Raw genomic sequence first — 21,900 nt, forward strand, 5'->3', positions numbered from 1 at the left:
AGGCCACAAATGTGCATGTGTCTGCTCAAACGGTCAGAAACAGACTCCATGAGGGTGGTATGAGGGCCCGAAGTCCACAGGTGGGGGTTGTGCTTACAGCCCAACACCGTGCAGGACGTTTGGCATTTGCCAGAGAACACCAAGATTGGCAAATTCGCCACTGGCGCCCTGTGCTCTTCACAGATGAAAGCAGGTTCACACTGAGCACATGTGACAGACGTGACAGAGTCTGGAGACGCCCGTGGAGAACGTTCTGCTGCCTGCAACATCCTCCAGCATGACCGGTTTGGCGGTGGGTCAGTCATGGTGTGGGGTGGCATTTCTTTGGGGGGCCGCACAGCCCTCTATGTGCTCGCCAGAGGTAGCCTGACTGCCATTAGGTACCGAGATGAGATCCTCAGACCCCTTGTGAGACCATATGCTGGTGCGGTTGGCCCTGGGTTCCTCCTAATGCAAGACAATGCTAGACCTCATGTGGCTGGAGTGTGTCAGCAGTTCCTGCAAGAGGAAGGCATTGATGCTATGGACTGGCCCGCCCGTTCCCCAGACCTGAATCCAATTGAGCACATCTGGGACATCATGTCTCGCTCCATCCACCAACGCCACGTTGCACCACAGACTGTCCAGGAGTTGGCGGATGCTTTAGTCCAGGTCTGGGAGGAGATCCCTCAGGAGACCATCCGCCACCTCATCAGGAGCATGCCCAGGCGTTGTAGGGAGGTCATACAGGCACGTGGAGGCCACACACACTACTGAGCCTCATTTTGACTTGTTTTAAGGACATTACATCAAAGTTGGATCAGCCTGTAGTGTGGTTTTCCACTTTAATTTTGAGTGTGACTCCAAATCCAGACCTCCATGGGTTGATAAATTTGATTTCCATTGATTATTTTTTGTGATTTTGTTGTCAGCACATTCAACTATGTAAAGAAAAAAGTATTTAATACGATTATTTCATTCATTCAGATCTAGGACGTGTTATTTTAGTGTTCCCTTTATTTTTTTGAGCAGTGTACATTGTGTAAAATTAAATGTACAGTAGTAAAAGTGTGAAACTGTCTAATGGCTTCATTCCCTTGGGTAACTCAGTTCAAATGTACAAATTCAAACCAATGAACTGTAAAGTGGACTTTTATAATGTCTTGTTTTTTAGATACAGATGAAATGTGGAAAAATGTTGTAATAATTAAGAAAAAAAACTTCATCCAACTCCGGAGCTGTTCCACTGCCACCATGGGGAATGTGGGGGAACACAGGGGAACCTGCGTGACGTCTTGAGGATGTGAGGTCACACGAGTGGTGGCAGATCAGTCAGAGTTCTAAGCACAGCTTCCATCAGTCATGTGACCTGACAGCATCACGAACTCAGACATCTTGGAAAGGAGGCAAAACTATCATCATAGATGTCATGTATAATCTATTAACTCAAAGTCTTTAATGTAGGACTGTGTATTTGTTATATTTCAAAAAGCATATTCATTTGTTTTTATTTAATCACTATATTTAACCATAGGTACTCAGCTAATAAATATCTTGCATAATTTAGAATAAACCTATGGTCTCTACATGAAATATGACAGTGACAAATAAGTGCACTTAGCTGTACTTGTTTACCTCCAAGCAGGCCATTTACAAAGCCATTGTGCTCATACAATGTTTCAATTTATCATACATTTTTCATTTCATATGTCTTGATTTCTCTATTTTCTATTTGACTTCATTATCTTGTTTTTCATTACTTCTATCCATTGATACTAGAAATATGTCCATGCTACTCGAAAAGGCTTTTAACGTATTTTTGGATTGAATCAAGAGATGTTTTAGTGTCTCCTTTAGAATCCTCCACAGACAGCAGCCTCAACCCTGTCTGTCCACTGGGCCAGTTCCCCTGTGGCAACCTGTCTGTATGCCTGCCCCAGCTTTACCACTGCAATGGGGTCCAGGACTGTGCTAACGGAGCTGATGAGGAGAACTGCGGTGAGCCTTGTACAACAGCAGCTACAAGAGTATAAACAGATGGTTATTGTGCAGTATGTTTTTGTCACACACCAGATAGGTGCAGTGAAATGTGTTGTTTTACAGGGTCAGCCTTAGTAGTACAGCGTCCCTGGAGCAAATTAGGGTTAAGTTCCTTGCTCAAGGGCACATCAACAAATGTCTCACCTTGTCGGCTCAGGTATTCGAACCAGCAACCTCTCAATTACTGGCTCTAACCACTAGGGTACCTGCCTCCCTAGTTGAAGTGGGAGGGAGGGCAGGGGTGGTGGAAATAAGATAGCATTTAGAAGACAATTATTTCTGCTGCAATGCATCTGCTCTGAGATAGTCATCAAGCATCTAGTCCAGGGGTATTCAACTCTTACACTACGAGGTCCAGAGCCTGCAGGTTTTCTGTTCTACTTGATAATTAATTGCACCCACCTGGTGTCACAGGTCTAAATTAGTCCTTGATTAGAGGGGAACAATGAAAAAAGCAGGAGAACTGGCTTCGAGGTACAGAGTTAAGTTTGAGGGATCTAGTCACATCAAATATGAACAAACATATAGGTAACTGACAAAATAAAGGAAACACTTGTGTAAATAAAGATCCAAAGTATATTGAAAGCAGGTGCTTCCACACAGGTGTGGCTCCTGAGTTAAGTAAGTAATCAACAAAACACTAAATTATGGTATTTAGCATTTTATTAGGATCCCCAATTAGCTAATGCAGCAGATACTCTTCCTGGGGTCCACATAAAACATAAAACATGACATAATACATATCATTAATAGACAAGTACATCACAAGGCCAGAGCTACATAAATAAAAAATAAGAATACATGCTTTCATATATTTAGGCCTTCATAATCATGTGATTCATAGACACTACTGAATGAAAGTGCAACACACAACAACTAAAATGGAAACGCAATAACAAGGTGTGTTGCAAATAGGCTGACACTTTTCACTAAATTCTGCTGACATGAATATAGCAATCTTGTTTCGCTAAATTCCCCTGACGTGAATACAGCTACCTTGTTTCTATAGTTACCACCCATAATGGGTATCCTGGGGTAAAGTATAGACTTTTTTCAATTTCTCGTGGAAGAATGGTGTCGCATCCCTCCAATAGAGTTCCAGACACTTGTAGAATCTATGTTCTGGCGGCTCGTGGTGGTCCAACGTTTTATGCTAGTGTTTCTTTTGGCAGTTACCTGTATGTCTATAACTTCACACATTTTAGTTGCACACAAAAACACACACATAATGTATGCACAAAAATAAAAACATTCACATGTTTCCCTGTACAGTGGATAACAGCGGGTGGCCACATCTTTTTGATGCCTTTATGAAGAAAAATGTTGAAGATTCCAAGGAATGCAGTGAGTTGATGAGTAAAATTTTCTGATGCAAATGCAACTATTTACCTAGCCTAACTAATGTTGCAATGCTTTGAATTAATAATACATTAGCTAAACCTGAACTAAAGCAAAAAATGTGTCAACCCATTTTAAATATGAAATCATGCTTTGAGGTCATCCATTCACATCCATCTGTTACTGTCAATAACATAAATAATTTAAGCAATTCTAAGAAACTTTTAGGAATTATATCAAACAGTAATTTCAGGAAATGGTATGTGGGGCAACTGCGTGTCTGTGCATGTCTTCTGTGCTTCTGTCCTGCAGTACTGGACGTGTTCCCAGAGGTATGTTTCTGTGAGGGCAGGAGAATAAACTGTAACAAAAAGGGTCTACTAAGTGTCCCAGCTGTGTCTTCCAATATAACAGCTCTGTGAGTATATTGGATTCCTGCCCTTGGGAAGTCTAACCCTAGAGCACAGCGATTGGTATTGGGATGGCTATAGTATATTGTATATACATATACAGCACCAGTCAAAAGTTTGGACACACCTACTCAAAGGGTTTTTCTTTATTTGTACTGTTTTCTACATTGTAGAATAATAGTGAAGACGTCAAAACTATGAAATAACACATATGGAATCATGTAGTAACCAAAAAAGTGTTTATCACTCATCACTCTCCTTCGTCAAATAGCCCTTAAACAGCCTGGAGGTGTGTTTTGGGTCATTATCCTGTTGAAAAACAAATGATAGTCCCGCAAGTCTTTCTTATTAATGGTGTCCTTTAGTAGTGGTTTCTTTTCAGTAATTCGACCATGAAGGCCTGATTCATGCAGTCTCTGTCACGCCCTGACCTTAGAGAGCCTTTTTTATTCTCTATTTGATTAGGTCAGGGTGTGACTTGGGTGGGCATATCTATGTTTCTATTTCTTTGTTGGCCTAGTAGGGTTCCCAATCAGAGGCAGCTGTTTATCGTTGTCTCTGATTGGGGACCATACTTAGGCAGCCATTTTCCCACCTGTGTTTGTGGGTAATTATTATTTTCTGTGAGTGTTTGTGTGCGCCACAGTTGCGTCACGGTTGATTTCTGTTTACCTGGTTTTTGTGAAAGGTTTCACTTCCATTAAAGATGTGGAATTACATGCATGCTGCGCCTTGGCTCATTTATGACAGGGAGTTTGAAGACAGTGATCGTGACAGTCTCCTCTGAACAGTTGATGTTGAGATGTGTCTATTACTTGAACTCTGTGAAGTATTTATTTGGGCTGCAATCTGAGGTGTTGTTAATTGCCGATTTATGAGGCTGGTACCTCTAATGAACTTATCCTCTGCAGCAGAGGTAACTCTGGGTCTTCCTTTCCATGAGAGCCAGTTTCATCATAGCACTTGATGGTTTTTGCAACACAAAGTTCTTGACATTTTCCACATTGACTGACCTTCATGTCTTAAAGTAATGATGGACTGTCGTTTCTCTTTGCTTATTTGAGCTGTTCTTGCCATAATATTGACTTGGTCTTTTACCAAACAGGGCTATCTTCTGTATACCAACCCTACCTTGTCACAACACAACTGATTGGCTCAAACACATTTGGAAGGACAGAAGTTCCACAAATTAACTTTTAACAAGGCACACCTGTTAATTGAAATGCATTCCAGGTGACTACCTCATAAAGCTGGTTGAGAGAATGCCAAGAGCGTACAAAGCTGTCATCAAGGCAAAGGCTGGCTATTTTGAAGAACCACAAATATAAAATATATTTTGATTTGTTTTAAAAAAAAATTGGTTACGACATGATTCCAAGTGTTATTTCATAGTTTTGATGTCTACACTATTATTCTACAAAGAATATAGTAAAAATAAAGAGAAGCCCTGGAATGATTAGATGTGTCCAAACTTTTGACTGGTACTGTATATCAGGACAAAATGTGTACATCTATAGCTAGGTTTCCATCCAATTGGCGACAGATTTTCATGAGAACATTCAAAATCTGCATAAAGAAAATATGTGCATTTTCCCACCAGTGGTGTGATTCCACCAAACTGACCTGTTGCAGATAAAAATCTGTTTGTAATGACATAGTGCAAATAAAATGTACTTTTTCGCTTAAGTATTCATGTACCGAATAGTTCAATGTGTTTCCATCGCATTTTCAACTCTCCCAATAGTTTTGTAACAAAAGATGTTGCGTTAAATAGTAAATGTGCCTAATCTGGTCTTGGCACGTGTGCTCTAGCCAACAGCTCACAGATACAGTGCGGTTAGACTGTGTGGGTAGGCTAGTCTACATGATGAGATTATAATGGATAAGAGTGAGAATACTTTTATTTGTCAAAGGGTAATCAACCATGGATCATCATGTCACCAGAATAAGACCGTCAATATTTATTGGAAAAGAGCACCAAGCTCATCACGTGCAATTTCACCACATTGTGAAGTTCAATCAACTACAGTCTAACAGGGCATTCGGAAAGTATTCAGACCCCTTGACTTTTTCCACATTTTCTTACATTAAAGTCTTATTCTAAAATTGATTCTTTCATTTTTTTCCCCTGATCAATCTACACAATACCCCATAATGAAAAAGCAAAAACGGGTTTTTAGAAATGTTTGCAAATGTATTACAAATACAAAACTGAAATATGACATTTACATAAGTATGCAGACCCTTAACTCAGGACTTTGTTGAAGCATCTTTGGCAGCGATTACAGCCTCGAGTCTTCTTGGGTACGATGCTACAAGCTTGGCACAACTGTATTTGGGGAGTTTCAGGTTGTCAGGTTGGATGGGGAGTGTTTCTGCACAGCTATTTTTAGGTCTGTCCAGAGATGTTCGATCGGATTCAAGTCCGGTCTCTAGCGGGCCACTCAAGGACAATCAGAAACTTGTCCCAAAGCCAGTCCTGCATTGTCTTGGCTGTGTGCTATCGTGATGTTGGATTGATTAAAATGTGATGACTGCTGTTCATCGAATGATTAACTGTTTATAATTACGTGACTAAATGAATCAGGTAAATATTAACTCAGTAACCTGTGACAACATGGGAAAGTTTGGCTTTATTGAGTTTCTATTTCCCAAATGAACTCTCGAATATCAGAATATCGATTTCACAACAGTCGCTAATTAATTAATTTCCTCTACAGTCTCATTCTGAACATCACATAATCCGGGAATCTGCACAAACCAAAAGAGGGGTCTTCTGAGGATGGCTAATCAGCCATATAGGTGGTTCCAGCGTGGGAATGAAAGCAGTGTAGATACACGATTCCTTGGAGAGAATAACCAGGTGGTCCTGCTTGAATTCACCCTCTTAGACACAACTACACATCCGTAGCATAGATTGATTAAGGTTCCTTTGTCTTCTTCAACCTCATGTTGCGTTTTGGGGTTACAACTAATCGGACCTTGGCTGCAGCTCATGGTCATAATGTTAATTCTTAACTCACATGTTTTATACTCTCGGGTCAGAAATGGGCATTTTCGCCTTTAGGGCAAGTTCTCTGGGCGTAACTAGTTACGAGGCAAAGTCTGGATTTGACTCAGATCCAATTTAGACAACTAACTTCACATTTCATCTTTACAAAGACATTCTCTTTGATCTGGACATTTTCCACACAACGTACATTATGCAAACATCAGGTACATATTGTGAAAACTCTTCACATTACAATGTTTTCGTTATAACATTGTCATTTAACTTTTAATAACATAACGAAAATGACATTCATTTTCATATTCCATCTATCGTCATTACTACCATTTTGGCTGACAAAACATATTGTCCCAAAGTCCATTTATTGCATGTTACTATATTGTGGCGTTGTTTTTCTAACTGATGTTTGTATGGGGACCTTGTTTATGGCTCTGTCACTTCCTAAGCATCAAAGGAAATGAAACAAAATGAATAAAAACATAAACAAGAGATACAAAATGTATCTACCACACCTTAACCTGTCTGGGCTAGGGGGCAGTATTTTCACGGCCGGATGAAAAACGTACCCAATTTAAACAGGTTACTACTCTAGCCCAAAAACTAGAATATGCATATTATTAGTAGATTTGGATAAAAAAACACTCTGACGTTTCTAAAACTGTTTGAATGCTGTCTGTGAGTATAACAGAACTCATGTGGCAGGCAAAAACCTGAGAAAAATTCAAGCAGGAAGTGGAAAGTCTGAGAATTGTAGTTCTTCTTTTGATTCTCTATCAAAGCTACAGTGTCTGTGGGGTGACGTTCCACTTCCTAAGGCTTCCATTGGCTGTCTAAAGCCTTCATAAAGTGGTTTGAGCCTTCTCCTGTCACTGAGCAGATAATAGGAGCTCAGTTAATGAGTGGTCTGCCTGGCAACAAAGGGATTGTATATGCGCGGTCACGCCGTTCCTTCTTTTTCTTCTTGAATGAATATGCTATTGTCCGGTTGGAATATTATCGCAATTCTACGTTAAAAATACCATAAAGATTGATTTTAAACAGCGTTTGACATGCTTCTAAGTACGGCAATGGAACATTTTGACTTTTCGTCTCTCGTTCCGCACTCGCGCGTTATGCCTTTGGATAAGTGATCTGTACGCATGAACAAAACGGAGGTATTTGGACATAAATATGGATTATTTCGAACAAAAACAACATTTCTTGTGGAAGTAGCAGTCCTGGGAGTGCATTCTGACAAAGATCAGCAAAGATAAGAGAATATTTCTAACACTAATTCTGAGTTTAGGTTGCCACGAACTTGGCGGGTGTCTGAATAGCTCACCGTGATGGCTGAGCTATGTACTCAGAATATTGAAAAATGTGCTTTCTCCGTAAAGCTATTTTAAAATCTGACACAGCGGTTGCATCCAGGGGTAGTCTATCTATAGTTCTTTAAATAATTGTTATATATTTTGTCAACGTTTATGATGAGTATTTTTGTTAATTGATGTGCACATTCACCGGCCATTTTGGTGGGAATACATTTTCTGAACATCACGTGCCAATGTAAAATGCTGTTTTTGGATATAAATATGAACTTTATCGAACAAAACATACATGTATTGTGTAACATAATGTCCTAGGAGTGTCATCTGATGAAGATCGTCAAAGGTTAGTGCTTCATTTAGCTGTGTTTTGGGTTTTATTGACACATGTCCTTGCTTGGAAAATGGCTGTGTGATTATTTTTGTCTATGTACTCTCCTAACATAATCTAATGTTTTGCTTTCGCTGTAGAGCCTTTTTGAAATCGGACAATGTGGTTACATCAAGGAGAAGTGTATTTTTAAAATGGTGTAAAATAGTTGTGTTTGAGAAAGTTGAATTATGACATTTTGTTGTTTTTGAATTTGCCACCCTGATATTTCACTGGCTGTGTCCCGCAGGTGGAACGCTAGCGTCTCACCTAGCCCATAGAAGTTAATCATCTAATTTGGACTATGTTCTACGTATGTCTAAGGTCTTGGCTAAATTACTCTATCATGGCATTGTCTCTAATGTCATATCTGGGGCAATCCTACTTGAAGGTGGGTAGTTAAGTCACTTGGAAAAATGGCACCCTGAATGACAAAGCTTACATTGGGGACATTACAGGGCTGACCTAGCGAATTCAGGAGAGGAGCCTGGGGATGCTCTGGATAGAACCCCTGATGGGGTTTCAGGATCTATTGCCAACCTTCCGAAAATTGGGATCGCTTCCGTCCCACGGTTGATCCTAGTAAAAGACCTCATTAGGTCTTCCATTGCACGTGTGCGCCTGTGTACGTACTGTAGTAGGTGCACACGCCAAGGGAAATATGACCAAGGATCATGGTAACAGGATACTGTCCGGCACCTTCCGAGAGCAGGTGAGAGACGAATCTTTTGGCTTGTAGTCAGTCGGGTCACCTATCGAGAGTAACACCCCGACAAATCATTTTTTTCGCCTGGGCTCTGCTAGTTCTGACTGGGTGACTGTGAACTTTTGGAGTTGGGCCAACATACGGGCAGTGCCCAGCTGGGCATGCTTAACTGTCTGGTTGGTCCAGTCAGCCCCGGCCCAACTCAAATGCGCTGCAGGTGGAATGTGTTGGCGGTACACGTTCTCTGCATCTAGGCGGACGTACACCCTCTGCGTGTGTACTCTGCAGTTAGTTAAAAGGAGTCCTGGATCATCGCGGAGAACAATTCCCTTAGGGAGTCCGCTCGTGGTTACGTTTGCTGGGTTGGTTTTGACCAGGACACAGAGTGTCAGGATCAGCCAAAGGAACTCCATTCTACAGAAATGCATAATCAGAGATATTGTTTGATTATTTTAGTTATTTGCTTTTGTAAACAAAAATGTTTTGACAACAATTTTTCAGATTTTCCTATTTTGGACAGCACAGCGCAGGACAATATCAATAGTTACAACACGTATATATCTTGTAGATGGGAAGAGAAGAAAAGATGATTGGTGGAACGTACTGACCTCCTGGAAGGGATCAGCTGAGGGTACTTAACCTGTTAGGGCTAGGGGGCAGTATTGACACGGCCGGATAAAAAACATACCCGATTTAATCTGGTTACTACTCCTGCCCAGTAACTAGAATATGCATATAATTATTGGCTTTGGATAGAAAACACCCTAAAGTTTCTAAAACTGTTTGAATGGTGTCTGTGAGTATAACAGAACTCATATGGCAGGCAAAAACCTGAGAAGATTCTGAACAGGAAGTGGCCTGTCTGACAAGTTGTTGTTCATCTTGGCTCTTTTTATTGAAGACTGAGGATCTTTGCTGTAACGTGACACTTCCTACGGCTCCCATAGGCTCTCAGAGCCCGGGAAAAAGCCGAATGATATCGAGGCAGCCTCTGGCTGAAACACATTATCGCGTTTGGCAAGTGGCCGATCAGAGGACAATGGGCTTAGGCACGTGCACGAGTCGACCACGTGCTTTATTTTCTTTCCTCTTTTTACCTAAACGCAGATTCCCAGTCGGAATATTATCGCTTTTTTACAAGAAAAATGGCATAAAAATTTATTTTAAACAGCGGTTGACATGCTTGGAAGTACGGTAATGGAATATTTAGAATTATCCCCCTCTGTGTTTTAGGAACCACCCACCTTCGAGTGGCGTCAGTTTCTGAAACATAAACCAGTAGGTCATCTACAAGTGTGAGGTGCTGTTTAGTTGTGTACAGCGAACGCAAGTCATGTAAACCTGGCAAAGACAGTTCGGACACTGGGTGATTGACAGGATCAACAGGAAAGCCATCAAAGTGGCGAGGGACTCATCTTGGTGTTGCATTGCTACCAGGTCACCATTCATGAATGAATAAGTTAGCAACACATAATGTTCATGCAAAGACGTTTCCCGCGGTACTACATGGCAACACGTTACCACAGACACCATGGCCGCCTCAGTGATTTTTGCATCTCGAGCATCGAACACCCAAGGGGTGCCGTGAATTGCACCAGATTTCGCCATGCTGTTGGCATGGTCATTGCCAATTTTGTCACGGCCAGGTGATTTGGAGTGTCCCTTGACTTTTTTCCAATACACCTGTATGTCGTGTTTGGTGATGAGGTCATCGCAAGCTAGAATGAGCTCTTCGTTTTTCACTTCTTTGCCACTTGAAGTAGTCATGTGCTTTTGTTTCCAAAACGGTAAGTGGCATAAAAGAAGGTGAGTCTGGCGTAGTCTGAGTCGATGCAGATTGCGAGTTCTGATAAGTCGTGTTTCACCGCTGTTTGCAGTGTGATAAGCACGCCCGCCACTTCTGCGAACTGGCTGGTCTTGTTGCCTAGCTGAAATTAAAGTGATTTGCATGGAATGTCATTGTGCCATATCAATCCCACACCAGCTTGCAAGTGGACTAGATGGCGGTAAGAACAGCCATCCACAAATGCCATCCACATGCCAAGAAACTCGTTCTCTTCAAAGTAGTGATGGTTCGAAGGCCAAGGCGGAGCTACGTCACGCGGGGGTGGTGGAAAGTCAGTTTCATCATCACCACAACGCTAAAGTCCCACCCAAAGGCAAGTTTTTCACTTTTGCATAGTTGACTACTACATCATGGCTCTGCAGCATCATCAGCCAAGCCGCTATTCTGCAGTTGTGTACAGCACCCTCACGGATTTGTTGGCTTTTCAGAAAAGTCACAGGCTGGTGACATGTTTCTATGATCACCTTTTGTCTGCCGACATAACTGGTGAAGTGTTTGACCGCCCAGACTGTCGACAGCAGCGCCTTTTCGCAGTTTGAGTACTTGTGTTCAGCAGGGTTGAGTGTTTTGCTCGAGTAAGCAACCACACATTTGTCTTGGTCGTATTTTTGGTACAACCCAGCACTAAGGCAGTGTTATGAGAAACCGACTCCCAAAAATAACATATTGTCTTTGGTGGGGTATACCAGGCCTCTCAAAGTAGGTTTTTCAAGGAAGCCACAGCTTCGCTGTGAGTGCCCTCCCAAACAAATGGGGTGTCTTTATGAAGAAGACGGGTCAAAGACTTTGACAAGTCGGCGTAGTTTTCGATGAATTGACGGGAGTAATTACATACTCCCAAGAAACTGCGCACCTCATGAAGGTTTGTAGGTGTTTTGATGTTGCGGACTGCTTGGATTCTGTTAGACTGTGGCAGGATGCCCTCAGCACCCACCAGAAGCCCAACGTAGTTTACCTTGGTCCTGCACCATTGTCTTTTCATGATGGCCAACTTAGCCCCTGCCGTCCTGAGTTGGGTAAGAACGTGGTCCATCTCGTTGAGGTGATGTGACCAAGTCTCACTTCTCATGAGAACATTATCGTACCCCTGGAGGCTGCATCTGGCATTGCCTTGTGCAGGAAGACGTTGAATTCTGAGGGGGAGTTTGCATACCCAAACGGGCAACAATTGAACGGGAAGAGCTTTTTCGAGAAAGAGAAAGCCAACTTGTGTTGGTCACGAGGGTCGACTATCATGGTCCACCTTTGGCAGCTCTTGGTCAAGCTGTGTCATTGGCCAACGAGACAACGGAACCAACTTGTTGAGTTGTCTGTAGTCAAAGGTAAGACAGCATTTACTCGTTGGTTTCCGAACAGACCACACGGGAGCGCTGTACATACTGTTACATTCCCTGATTATCCATTTAGCGAATAGGGAGTCGATAATCTCTTGTACCGCTGCATACGCTGCAAGCAGAATTTTATATTGTCTCACAGCTCTGGGTGGCATAGGAATACATACCACATGAATGCCCGTAACACAGCAATCCAGCGAGTCTGTCGACCAGAACTCAATGTATTTGTTAAACAATTCTCTCAACTGATGCCGTTCAGTGTCATTGACAAGTGCATCAGCCTCAGACCATAGTTGTACGACCTGTGCATGGAAACCAAGATATGGTTCGGCGACATTGTACAGGTCTTCATCGGGTGGTGAAGGCATGTGAATGGTGGGAGAATCCTCGGTTGTTACCTCACAAGAGTGTGCCTTACATGCAGGAGGATATGCGATATCGTCCTCCGTGACGATGGAGTATATTAACAGGTTGTTGTCAGAATCGACATCCAGTCTGAACGTTGATGTGTTGTCAAGTGGCAACACGGGAGTTATTGCAATTGCTTTTGACAGACAAGTAAACAGCGTACCTCCCTCGCCACCTAGGTCTAGGGAGGACGGAAGAGGCCCAATCACGGGAACAGCAAGTTCAAAATCATGGAAGGAGTAATCAATCAATGTTCCTAGCTGAGTGTGCCAAGGAATGGAAATATCCGCTTGAGTCAGATTCTGTACCAGGAGGTAAGTGGATCTAGTGTTTAATCCAACAGCAGGTTGCCATTGATAGTAAGCCCCAAGTCGAATAGTTGTGGAGAAGGTTGGAAGAATGCAGTGGTGCCTTCCATCCGGTTTCCGGGCACCAGGTTCAAGTCTTTCAGAAACCTCTGTGGTTCTTGCCGTAATCCCCATGGCGGACTCAGTTATAACCTTGCAAGCTTCAGGAATAGTCTGCCCGGATACCATTCACACTGGGTCGAAAGACAAGGCATGTTGGTCTGGCTGCGCCAAAGACCAAAGAACTTGGTGTATGGGATCGAGTTTAACACCCAATCTTACCAAAATGTCCGCTCCCACATAGACTGTATGTGGGAGGTCCACGACAACCAATAGGTAGTGAGATACTTATTTGGTTCCAATGGGGATTGATAGCACACACACCCCTATAGCGGTGAGTTTCGTCTGGGGAGTTGTTCCCAGTGGAAATCTGAATGTTTTCAGAACAAGGGGATGGCAGTTAGCCATTTTCGAAATTGTGTTGAGCATTTCCAAAATGATTGTGGATTTTTCCGACCAGGTTGCCAGTATGGCATCCTCAACCATAGTGTCGTTTAGGCCCCTATCAGAGGAGGGCGGTAAGTGTCGACTGGTGAATCACCCAAGCCACACAGGAAAGTTCTGAGTTGAACTTGTCACCTTGTCATTTGCCACCAATAGCGGACTCATGACCAAGTTCACCGGGGTTGCGTCAGTTGCTGACATCGAACCCACGTAGTTGCTCAATGTATTGCATGTAGCCTTGGAAGAATGCGGTGAAGCTGTTTGGGGTACCAAATGGTCAACTAAATCTTTCCCAATCAGCATCCTTTTGGTGTCAATGCTAGCCACGTACACAGGGTGGATCAGTGACATGCTTTCGAAGTTAAAGTAGGAGACGCCTGGTTAGGGGCGAGGTAGCTTGAGTGAAACTTCGAAGATTCGTGTCTCAACGTTTCGTTTTCAACCAACTTTTTGCTGGGTCCACTGCCCTTTTTAGTTAATCCAGCAAAGTTTCAGATATGAGGGAAATAGTCAAACCCATCAGAGCACCACAGGTCAAACAGTCCTCCAAGACTACTCTAAGGTATGGCCTGTTCGAGTTGTTTTTTCTCACCATATCCCTAACAAAGTGGAGTGGATTGGAAGAATGGAGTGGTTTGTTATCTGTGTCGATTTTCAAAACAGATAACCCACCTTCATGACCCAGTGGGTCCTCTATCAGAATGGGAGGGCAATCATCTGTTGAAACGCTGCTTACCTTGTGCGTCTCCACATCCATATCAAAGTCTGTAGACAAACCTGCGGGCTTGTGTATAGAATGAGCAGTCCCTGGACAGGGATTTGAGTGAGGGCGGGGGTAATGGGAATGTTGACGTCCTTACGAATTGTGTGAATTTCGGTGGACTTGGTCTCCAACAATTTTACACCTAGTCATGGTGACTTAACCTTGTCCTCTTTCTCAAATTTCTTCCGTTGCAGTACATCTCTTATCAGAGCTTCTATATCATTTCGGTTAGAGTTTAGATCATTGTTGAACACTTTGTTGCCCTTGTTACACTTGTTACCCTTGTGTCCTGAACCTTTGTGAGGGTTAGGTGCAGGGACGTAGCGGCCAGGTCGATCTCTACAGGACCTGTTAGGTTGGGGACGTTCATCATAGCTATTGTTACTGAGGTGGTTATCGGTGTGGTGGTTACTTGGTAGCCGCCCCCTTTGTGTGTCATCTTTTACCGCACCTGTCCCTGATGCCGCAGCTTCCAATTGGAGTGATGGTTCCTGCCCAAGCTCGAAATTCAAGCTGTCCGGGCTCTTAGTCCTGCTTCCTTTTGATGCTTCAAAAGCGGTGCTTGCAAGCTCTCGGAGTGTCGAGATCGGCAAACCAATGTGGGCAGTAGGGCCCAAGTAGTTGATGAAGTTGGGAGACATGATTGACAGAAACAGTTGTTTGAATGGTAATAGGTCTTCCATTCCTGTTTCAGTGAGCATAACAATGTAAGCTGAACGAAGCCTATGAAAGTAGGCTTGTGGGTGTTCATTTCAAGCTTTTTTGATATTGTTAGCCAACGAGCTGTCGGGTTTGCGAGTCGAAGAACCACTGAATTCTATTTTCAAAACCGTAGCAAGTTTAGCATAGTCCTTTTGCACGTGTTGCTCTTGTAGACGGATGAACCTTGTCACGTATCTGTTGGACGTTCGCTTCAACAGGTAGAGCCTGTCAGCATTCGTAGCGTTTGGGTAGCCATTCAAGGTGTCCTCAATGTCTACTAAGAATGTCTCAGTGTCATTTGGCTTTCCTTGAACAGGGTCAAAGAGGCAGAAGTTTTTGATGATTTTGTCAAGATGATCCCTGCCAAGTGCACGGGGAGCATCTGCATGGGGAATTGTGGGCCGAAAGGCCAAAAGGAAAAGTCAAGCTGTGGTTGTGTTGGCGAGGAGGCGTCATGTCACTGTGGGCCGAATGGCCAAGAAAGAAAGGCTGAAATCTCCTTTCGTCGACATTCCCTCATTCCCTGAGCTCCGGATGTGAGCTAGTTTGCTTGATTCGGTTGTCCCGGGATAGAGTGTGACTGTTCTGGAGTTCCTCCAGATGATACCTAAGGGTGGTATCCTGCTGCATCACAGAGTCCACCTGGGAGTTGAGGGTGTTTATTTTAGACACGTAGGTGTCGCACTTGCTCTGCTCAGCCTCATACTTATCTGTCATGGTTTGCAGGGAGAGGTCTCGAGTGTGGAGTGAGAGATCCAGTGCTGAGGTGTCCTCCTTTTGCTTAGAGGTCAGGTTTTCCAATTTTCTCACCTGTCTTTCTCATCCTTCATTAAATCAGCGACTTCAAGGAGTTATGCTGTTTTGTCATCCAACTTGGTCATTGTGTTCATTAGCTGATCGTATTTGGTCTGCAGCTTTTGGAATAGAACATTATTGCTTTGAGTGGTTTCATTCAAAACAGTTTGCAGGGCATCAAGTTGCTCGCCCCTGTTTTTCGCTAACTCGTCAGATTCATCTAGTTTTGCGTGGACTTCATTGTATTTCGTTTTGGCTAAAACAAGTTGTTCCTTTAGAATACGGACTTGGTCAAGAGTTTGTTTGCGTTCTTTGTCATAAGTGTTAGTCAGATCTTCCAATTGATCTGTTCTCACACACAGTTCCTCGGCTAGCAGTAGTTTGTCTTTTTCGGCTTTCAACGCCAATTTTCTGATTTTCTCTAGCTGTCCCTTGAACTCCATAGCTTCCTGCTCGTGCCTCTGCTGGGCACTGAGGTATTGGACCACTGTCCATTTCTGCTGGTGAGCATAGTTGAGGGCTAAACTGGAGAGAACCTTCACAAGGCCTGCCCCAGATGGTCTATTTGGAGAGCATCTGTTGCAATGTCTGCATTTTTTTCGCTTATGGCATCGAAATCTAGCGTTTTTAGCCCCTCGGCATAGTTTGTATTTCCATTGCTGCTGAGGTCAGCGATCAATCTTTCCGGGGGTGAAGGTTCACTTATTAGAAGGGGAATGGGTGGAAACCCATCTGATAGCTTGCTCATTATTATGATTATCAGTTATTTCAATTTATGTAAAATTGGGGTTTTGAGTTGGAAGCTGCAAACACAATTTAAATCAGTTTATAAACATCAATGATTCATCAAGACTGGGACAGTAATGTGGAAGTTGGGCTATTAATGAACTTGCAAAAGCAGATTTCATTGATTTAATACATTTTTATGATAAATTAAACCTGTATAGGCAGTTTGGGAATTAAACTTGAATTAACCTGAAAGTGTTGCTGTATCTAAGTTAATGTGGAAAAGTTTAACAATGTCTCATTGGTTGGAACATATCCGTTTGTGTACTATCCCAATAAATGACCTGAAAAGGTAATATGGCAATTTTAACTTATGTATTAACCTCTATGGGCTAGGTGGGACGCTTGCGTCCCACCTACTCAACAGCCAGTGGAATCCCGTGGCGCGATATTCAAATACCTTAGAAATGCTATTACTTCAATTTCTCAAACACATGACTATTTTACACCATTTTAAAGACAAGACTCTCGTTAACCTGTTAGGGCTAGGGGGCAGTATTGACACGGCCGGATAAAAAACGTACCCGATTTAATCTGGTTACTACTCCTGCCCAGTAACTAGAATATGCATATAATTATTGGCTTTGGATAGAAAACACCCTAAAGTTTCTAAAACTGTTTGAATGGTGTCTGTGAGTATAACAGAACTCATATGGCAGGCCAAAACCTGAGAAGATTCCATGCAGGAAGTGGCCTGTCTGACAAGTTGTTGTTCATCTTGGCTCTTTTTATTGAAGACTGAGGATCTTTGCTATAATGTGACACTTCCTACGGCTCCCATAGGCTCTCAGAGCCCGGGAAAAAGCGGAATGATATCGAGGCAGCCTCTGGCTGAAACACATTATCGCGTTTGGCAAGTGGCCGATCAGAGTACTATGGGCTTAGGCGCGTGCCCGAGTCGACCCCATGCTTTATTTTCTTTCGTCTGTTTACCTAAACGCAGATTCCCGGTCGGAATATTATCGCTTTTTTACAAGAAAAATGGCATAAAAATACAACACACACTGACCTTCGTCAAAAATACAACACGGGTGGTTCTCTCCCTACAAGTATCTGGGTGAAAATGAAAACCACACACACACGCACCTCTCAACATTAATCCTGCCTATAGCTATTATTGTTATATATGTATCTTGCTACACAATTAATATGAAATTAACCCAAAAGTGCAGCCTAGTTTTATCTTAGACTCCTCACAGGGGGCGCCATATATGTCATGACATTGGATTGATTAATGTGACGACTGCTGTTCATCTAATGATTAACTGTTTAAAATTACTTTATTAAATTAATCAGGTAATTATTAACTCAGTAACCTGGGGCACCACGGGAAAGTTTGGCTTTATTGAGTTTCTATTTCCCAAATGAACTCAAAGAATATCTGAATATCGATTTCACAACAGTCGCTAATTAATTCATTTCCTCTACAGTCTCATTCTGAACATCGCATTATCCGGGAATCTGCACAAACCCGAGTCCCACTAAATAAGTCCGTACCACACCAATTGAGTTGATTATTTATTTACTAACAAGCAAAAATTTTAATATAAGATACACATACACACAGTCTGGGCTATTGATTAGAATTTTGTACAATGAAACAGGTACCTAGCGGGCCAACACAATATTACATGTGTTACACAAAATGGGGATTTCAAAAGTGAGAGAAAGAGAGAGTGCACGAGAGAAAAGCACACTTGGGTACATTTGTAAACTATGCTTAGTTTAGCCCTATCCTTGCCCCGAACTGCTGCTCTTATGGGTCAGAATATAATGATGTAATTACGTGTTGAAGGTCTCCGATGGGGTATCGCTTCATGGACCGTGTTCCGACTTCTCCTCTGATGGCAACACTTCTGTTGTTACTGATTGTAACTCTCTGATTGTCCACACGGTGTCAGTGCCCTTTCTCTTAGTGGTCTGTTTCCTCGTCCTTGTTCCAAAAGAGGGGTCTTCTGAGGATGGCTAATCAGCCATATAGGTGGTTCCAGCGTGGGAATGGAAGCAGTGTAGATACACGATTCCTTGGAGAGAATAACCGGGTGGTGCTGCTTGAATTCACCCTCTTAGACACAACTACTCATCCGTAGCAGATTATTAAAAGGTTCCTTTGTCTTCTTCAACCTCATGTTGCGTTTTGGCGTTACAACTAATCAGACCTTGGCTGCAGCTCGTGGTCATAATGTTAATTTTTAACTCACATGTTTTATACCCTCGGGTCAGAAATGGGCGTTTCCATCTTGAGGGCAAGTTCTCTGGGCATAACTAGTTACGAGGCAAAGTCTGGATTTTACTCAGATCCAATTTAGACAACTAACTTCACATTTCATCTTTACAAAAACATTCTCTTTGATCTGGACATTTTCCACACAACGTACATTATGCAAACATCAGGTACATATTGGGAAAACTCTTCACGTTACAATGTTTTCGTTATAACGTCATCATTTAACTTTTAATAACATAAGGAAAACAACATTCGTTTTCATTCATACTACCATTTTCGCTGGCAAAACATATTGTCCCAAAGTCCATTTATTGCATGTTACTGTTCTGAGGTAGGTTCTACATAGGCCCATCATAGACCTCATTCCTCCATACTGAGAGGACAAAGGGATTTAGTCTGCTGCCTTAAGATTTACAATGGGCAGGAGGTGTCATAAAAAAAAACACCTCCATACCTCTCGATCTCTCCCCCTCTGGCAAATGTGTGACAAATGTCTCTTGTAGGAGTGTGGTCCACGGTAACCTGACCCGAACAGGCCTGTCATGACAGTGCTTAGGGTCGTTGTCCTGTTGGAAGGTGAACCTTCGCCCCAGTCTGAGGTCCTGAGTGCTCTGGAGCAGGTTTTCATCAAGGATCTCTCTGTACTTTTCTCCGTTCATCTTTCCCTCGATGCTGACTAGTCTCCCAGTCCCTGCCGCTGAAAAACATTCCCACAGCATGATGCTCCCACAACCATGCTTCACCGTAGGGATGGTGCCAGGTTTCCTCCAGACGTGATGCTTGTCATTCAGGCCAAAGAGTTCAATCTTGGTTTCATCAGACCAGAGAATCTTGTTTCTCATGGTCTGAGAGTCTAAAGGTGCCTTTGGGCAAACTCCAAGCGGACTGTCATGTGCCTTTTACTGATGAGTGGCTTCAGTCTGGCCACTCTAACATAAAGGCCTGATTTGTGGAGTGCTGCAGAGATGGTTGTCCTTCTGGAAGGTTATCCCATCTCTACTGTACAGAGAAACTCTAGTGCTCTGTCAGCGTGACCATCGGCTTCTTGGTCACCACCCTGACAATGGCCCTTCTCCCCCGATTAGTCAGTTTGGCGGGGCGGCCAGCTCTTGAAAGAGTCTTGGTGGTTCCAAACTTCTTCCATTTAAGAATGATTGAGGCCACTGTGTTCTTGGCGACCATCAATGCTGCAGACATTTTTTGGTACCCTTCCCCAGATCTGTGCCTCGACACAATCCTGTCTCAGATCTCTGCGGACAATTCATTCGAACCAATGGCTTGGTTTTTGCTCTGACATGCACTGTCAACTGTGGGACCTTATATAGACAGGTGTGTGCCTTTCAAATCATGTCCAATCAATTGAATTTACCACAGGTAGACTCCAATCAAGTTCTAAAAACATCTCAAGGATGGTCAATGGAAACAGGATGCACCTGAGCTCAATTTCGAGTCTCATAGCAAAGGGTCTGAATACTTATGTAAATAAGTTATTTCTGTTTTCTATTTGTAACACATTTGCAAAAATTTCTAAAAAACTGTTTTTGCTTTGTCATTATAGGGTTTTGTGTGTAGATCGATGAGGATTTTTTATTTAATACATTTTAAAATAAGGCTGTAACGTAACAAAATGTGGAAAAAGTCAAGGGGTCTGAATACTTTCCAAATGCACTGTAACCGAATGATAACATGCAATATATACTGCTCAAAAAAATAAAGGGAACACTTAAACAACACATCCTAGATCTGAATGAAAGAAATAATCTTATTAAATACTTTTTTTTTACATAGGTGAATGTGCTGACAACAAAATCACACATAAATAATCAATGGAAATCCAATTTATCAACTCATGGAGGTCTGGATTTGGAGTCACACTGAAAATTAAAGTGGAAAACCACACTACAGGCTGATCCAACTTTGATGTAATGTCCTTAAAACAAGTCAAAATTAGGCTCAGTGGTGTGTGTGGCTTCCACGTGCCTGTATGACCTCCCTACAACACCTGGGCATGCTCCTGATGAGGTGGCGGATGGTCTCCTGAGGGATCTCCTCCCAGACCTGGACTAAAGCATCCGCCAACTCCTGGACAGTCTGTGGTGCAACGTGGCGTTGGTGGATGGAGCGAGACATGATGTCCCAGATGTGCTCAATTGGATTCAGGTCTGGGGAACGGGCGGGCCAGTCCATAGCATCAATGCCTTCCTCTTGCAGGAACTGCTGACACACTCCAGCCACATGAGGTCTAGCATTGTCTTGCATTAGGAGGAACCCATGGCCAACCGCACCAGCATATGGTCTCACAAGGGGTCTGAGGATCTCATCTCGGTACCTAATGGCAGTCAGGCTACCTCTGGCGAGCACATGGAGGGCTGTGCGGCCCCCCAAAGAAATGCCACCCCACACCATGACTGACCCACCGCCAAACCGGTCATGCTGGAGGATGTTGCAGGCAGCAGAACGTTCTCCACGGCATCTCCAGACTCTGTCACGTCTGTCACGTGCTCAGTGTGAACCTGCTTTCATCTGTGAAGAGCACAGGGCGCCAGTGGCGAATTTGCCAATCTTGGTGTTCTCTGGCAAATGCCAAACGTCCTGCACGGTGTTGGGCTGTAAGCACAACCCCCACCTGTGGACGTCGGGCCCTCATACCACCCTCATGGAGTCTGTTTCTGACTGTTTGAGCAGACACATGCACATTTGTGGCCTGCTGGAGGTCATTTTGCAGGGCTCTGGTAGTGCTTTTCCTGCTCCTCCTTGCACAAAGGCGGAGGTAGCGGTCCTGCTGCTGGGTTGTTGCCCTCCTACGGCCTCCTCCACGTCTCCTGATGTACTGGCCTGTCTCCTGGTAGCGCCTCCATGCTCTGGACACTACGCTGACAGACACAGCAAACCTTCTTGCCACAGCTCGCATTGATGTGCCATCCTGGATGAGCTGCACTACCTGAGCCACTTGTGTGGGTTGTAGACTCCGTCTCATGCTACCACTAGAGTGAAAGCACCGCCAGCATTCAAAAGTGACCAAAACATCAGC

The 21,900-nt window shown here is 43.3% G+C and overlaps 1 protein-coding gene across 2 annotated transcripts in view; it reads left to right on the plus strand.

Annotated features, from left to right (window-relative positions):
- The window catches only part of LOC106603307 (relaxin receptor 1), a 43,859-nt gene that overhangs the window by 4,250 nt on the left and 17,709 nt on the right, over positions 1–21,900 (plus strand). For both annotated transcript variants that reach the window (XM_045717039.1, XM_014196821.2), the window contains exons 2-4: positions 1,825–1,977; positions 3,292–3,363; positions 3,670–3,775. In XM_045717039.1, the coding sequence (XP_045572995.1) occupies positions 1,825–1,977; positions 3,292–3,363; positions 3,670–3,775 (331 nt within the window). The remainder of the gene's footprint in view (positions 1–1,824; positions 1,978–3,291; positions 3,364–3,669; positions 3,776–21,900) is intronic.

Source organism: Salmo salar, chromosome ssa04 (genome assembly GCF_905237065.1).
Source record: "Salmo salar chromosome ssa04, Ssal_v3.1, whole genome shotgun sequence".
Taxonomy (NCBI): Eukaryota; Metazoa; Chordata; class Actinopteri; order Salmoniformes; family Salmonidae; genus Salmo; species Salmo salar.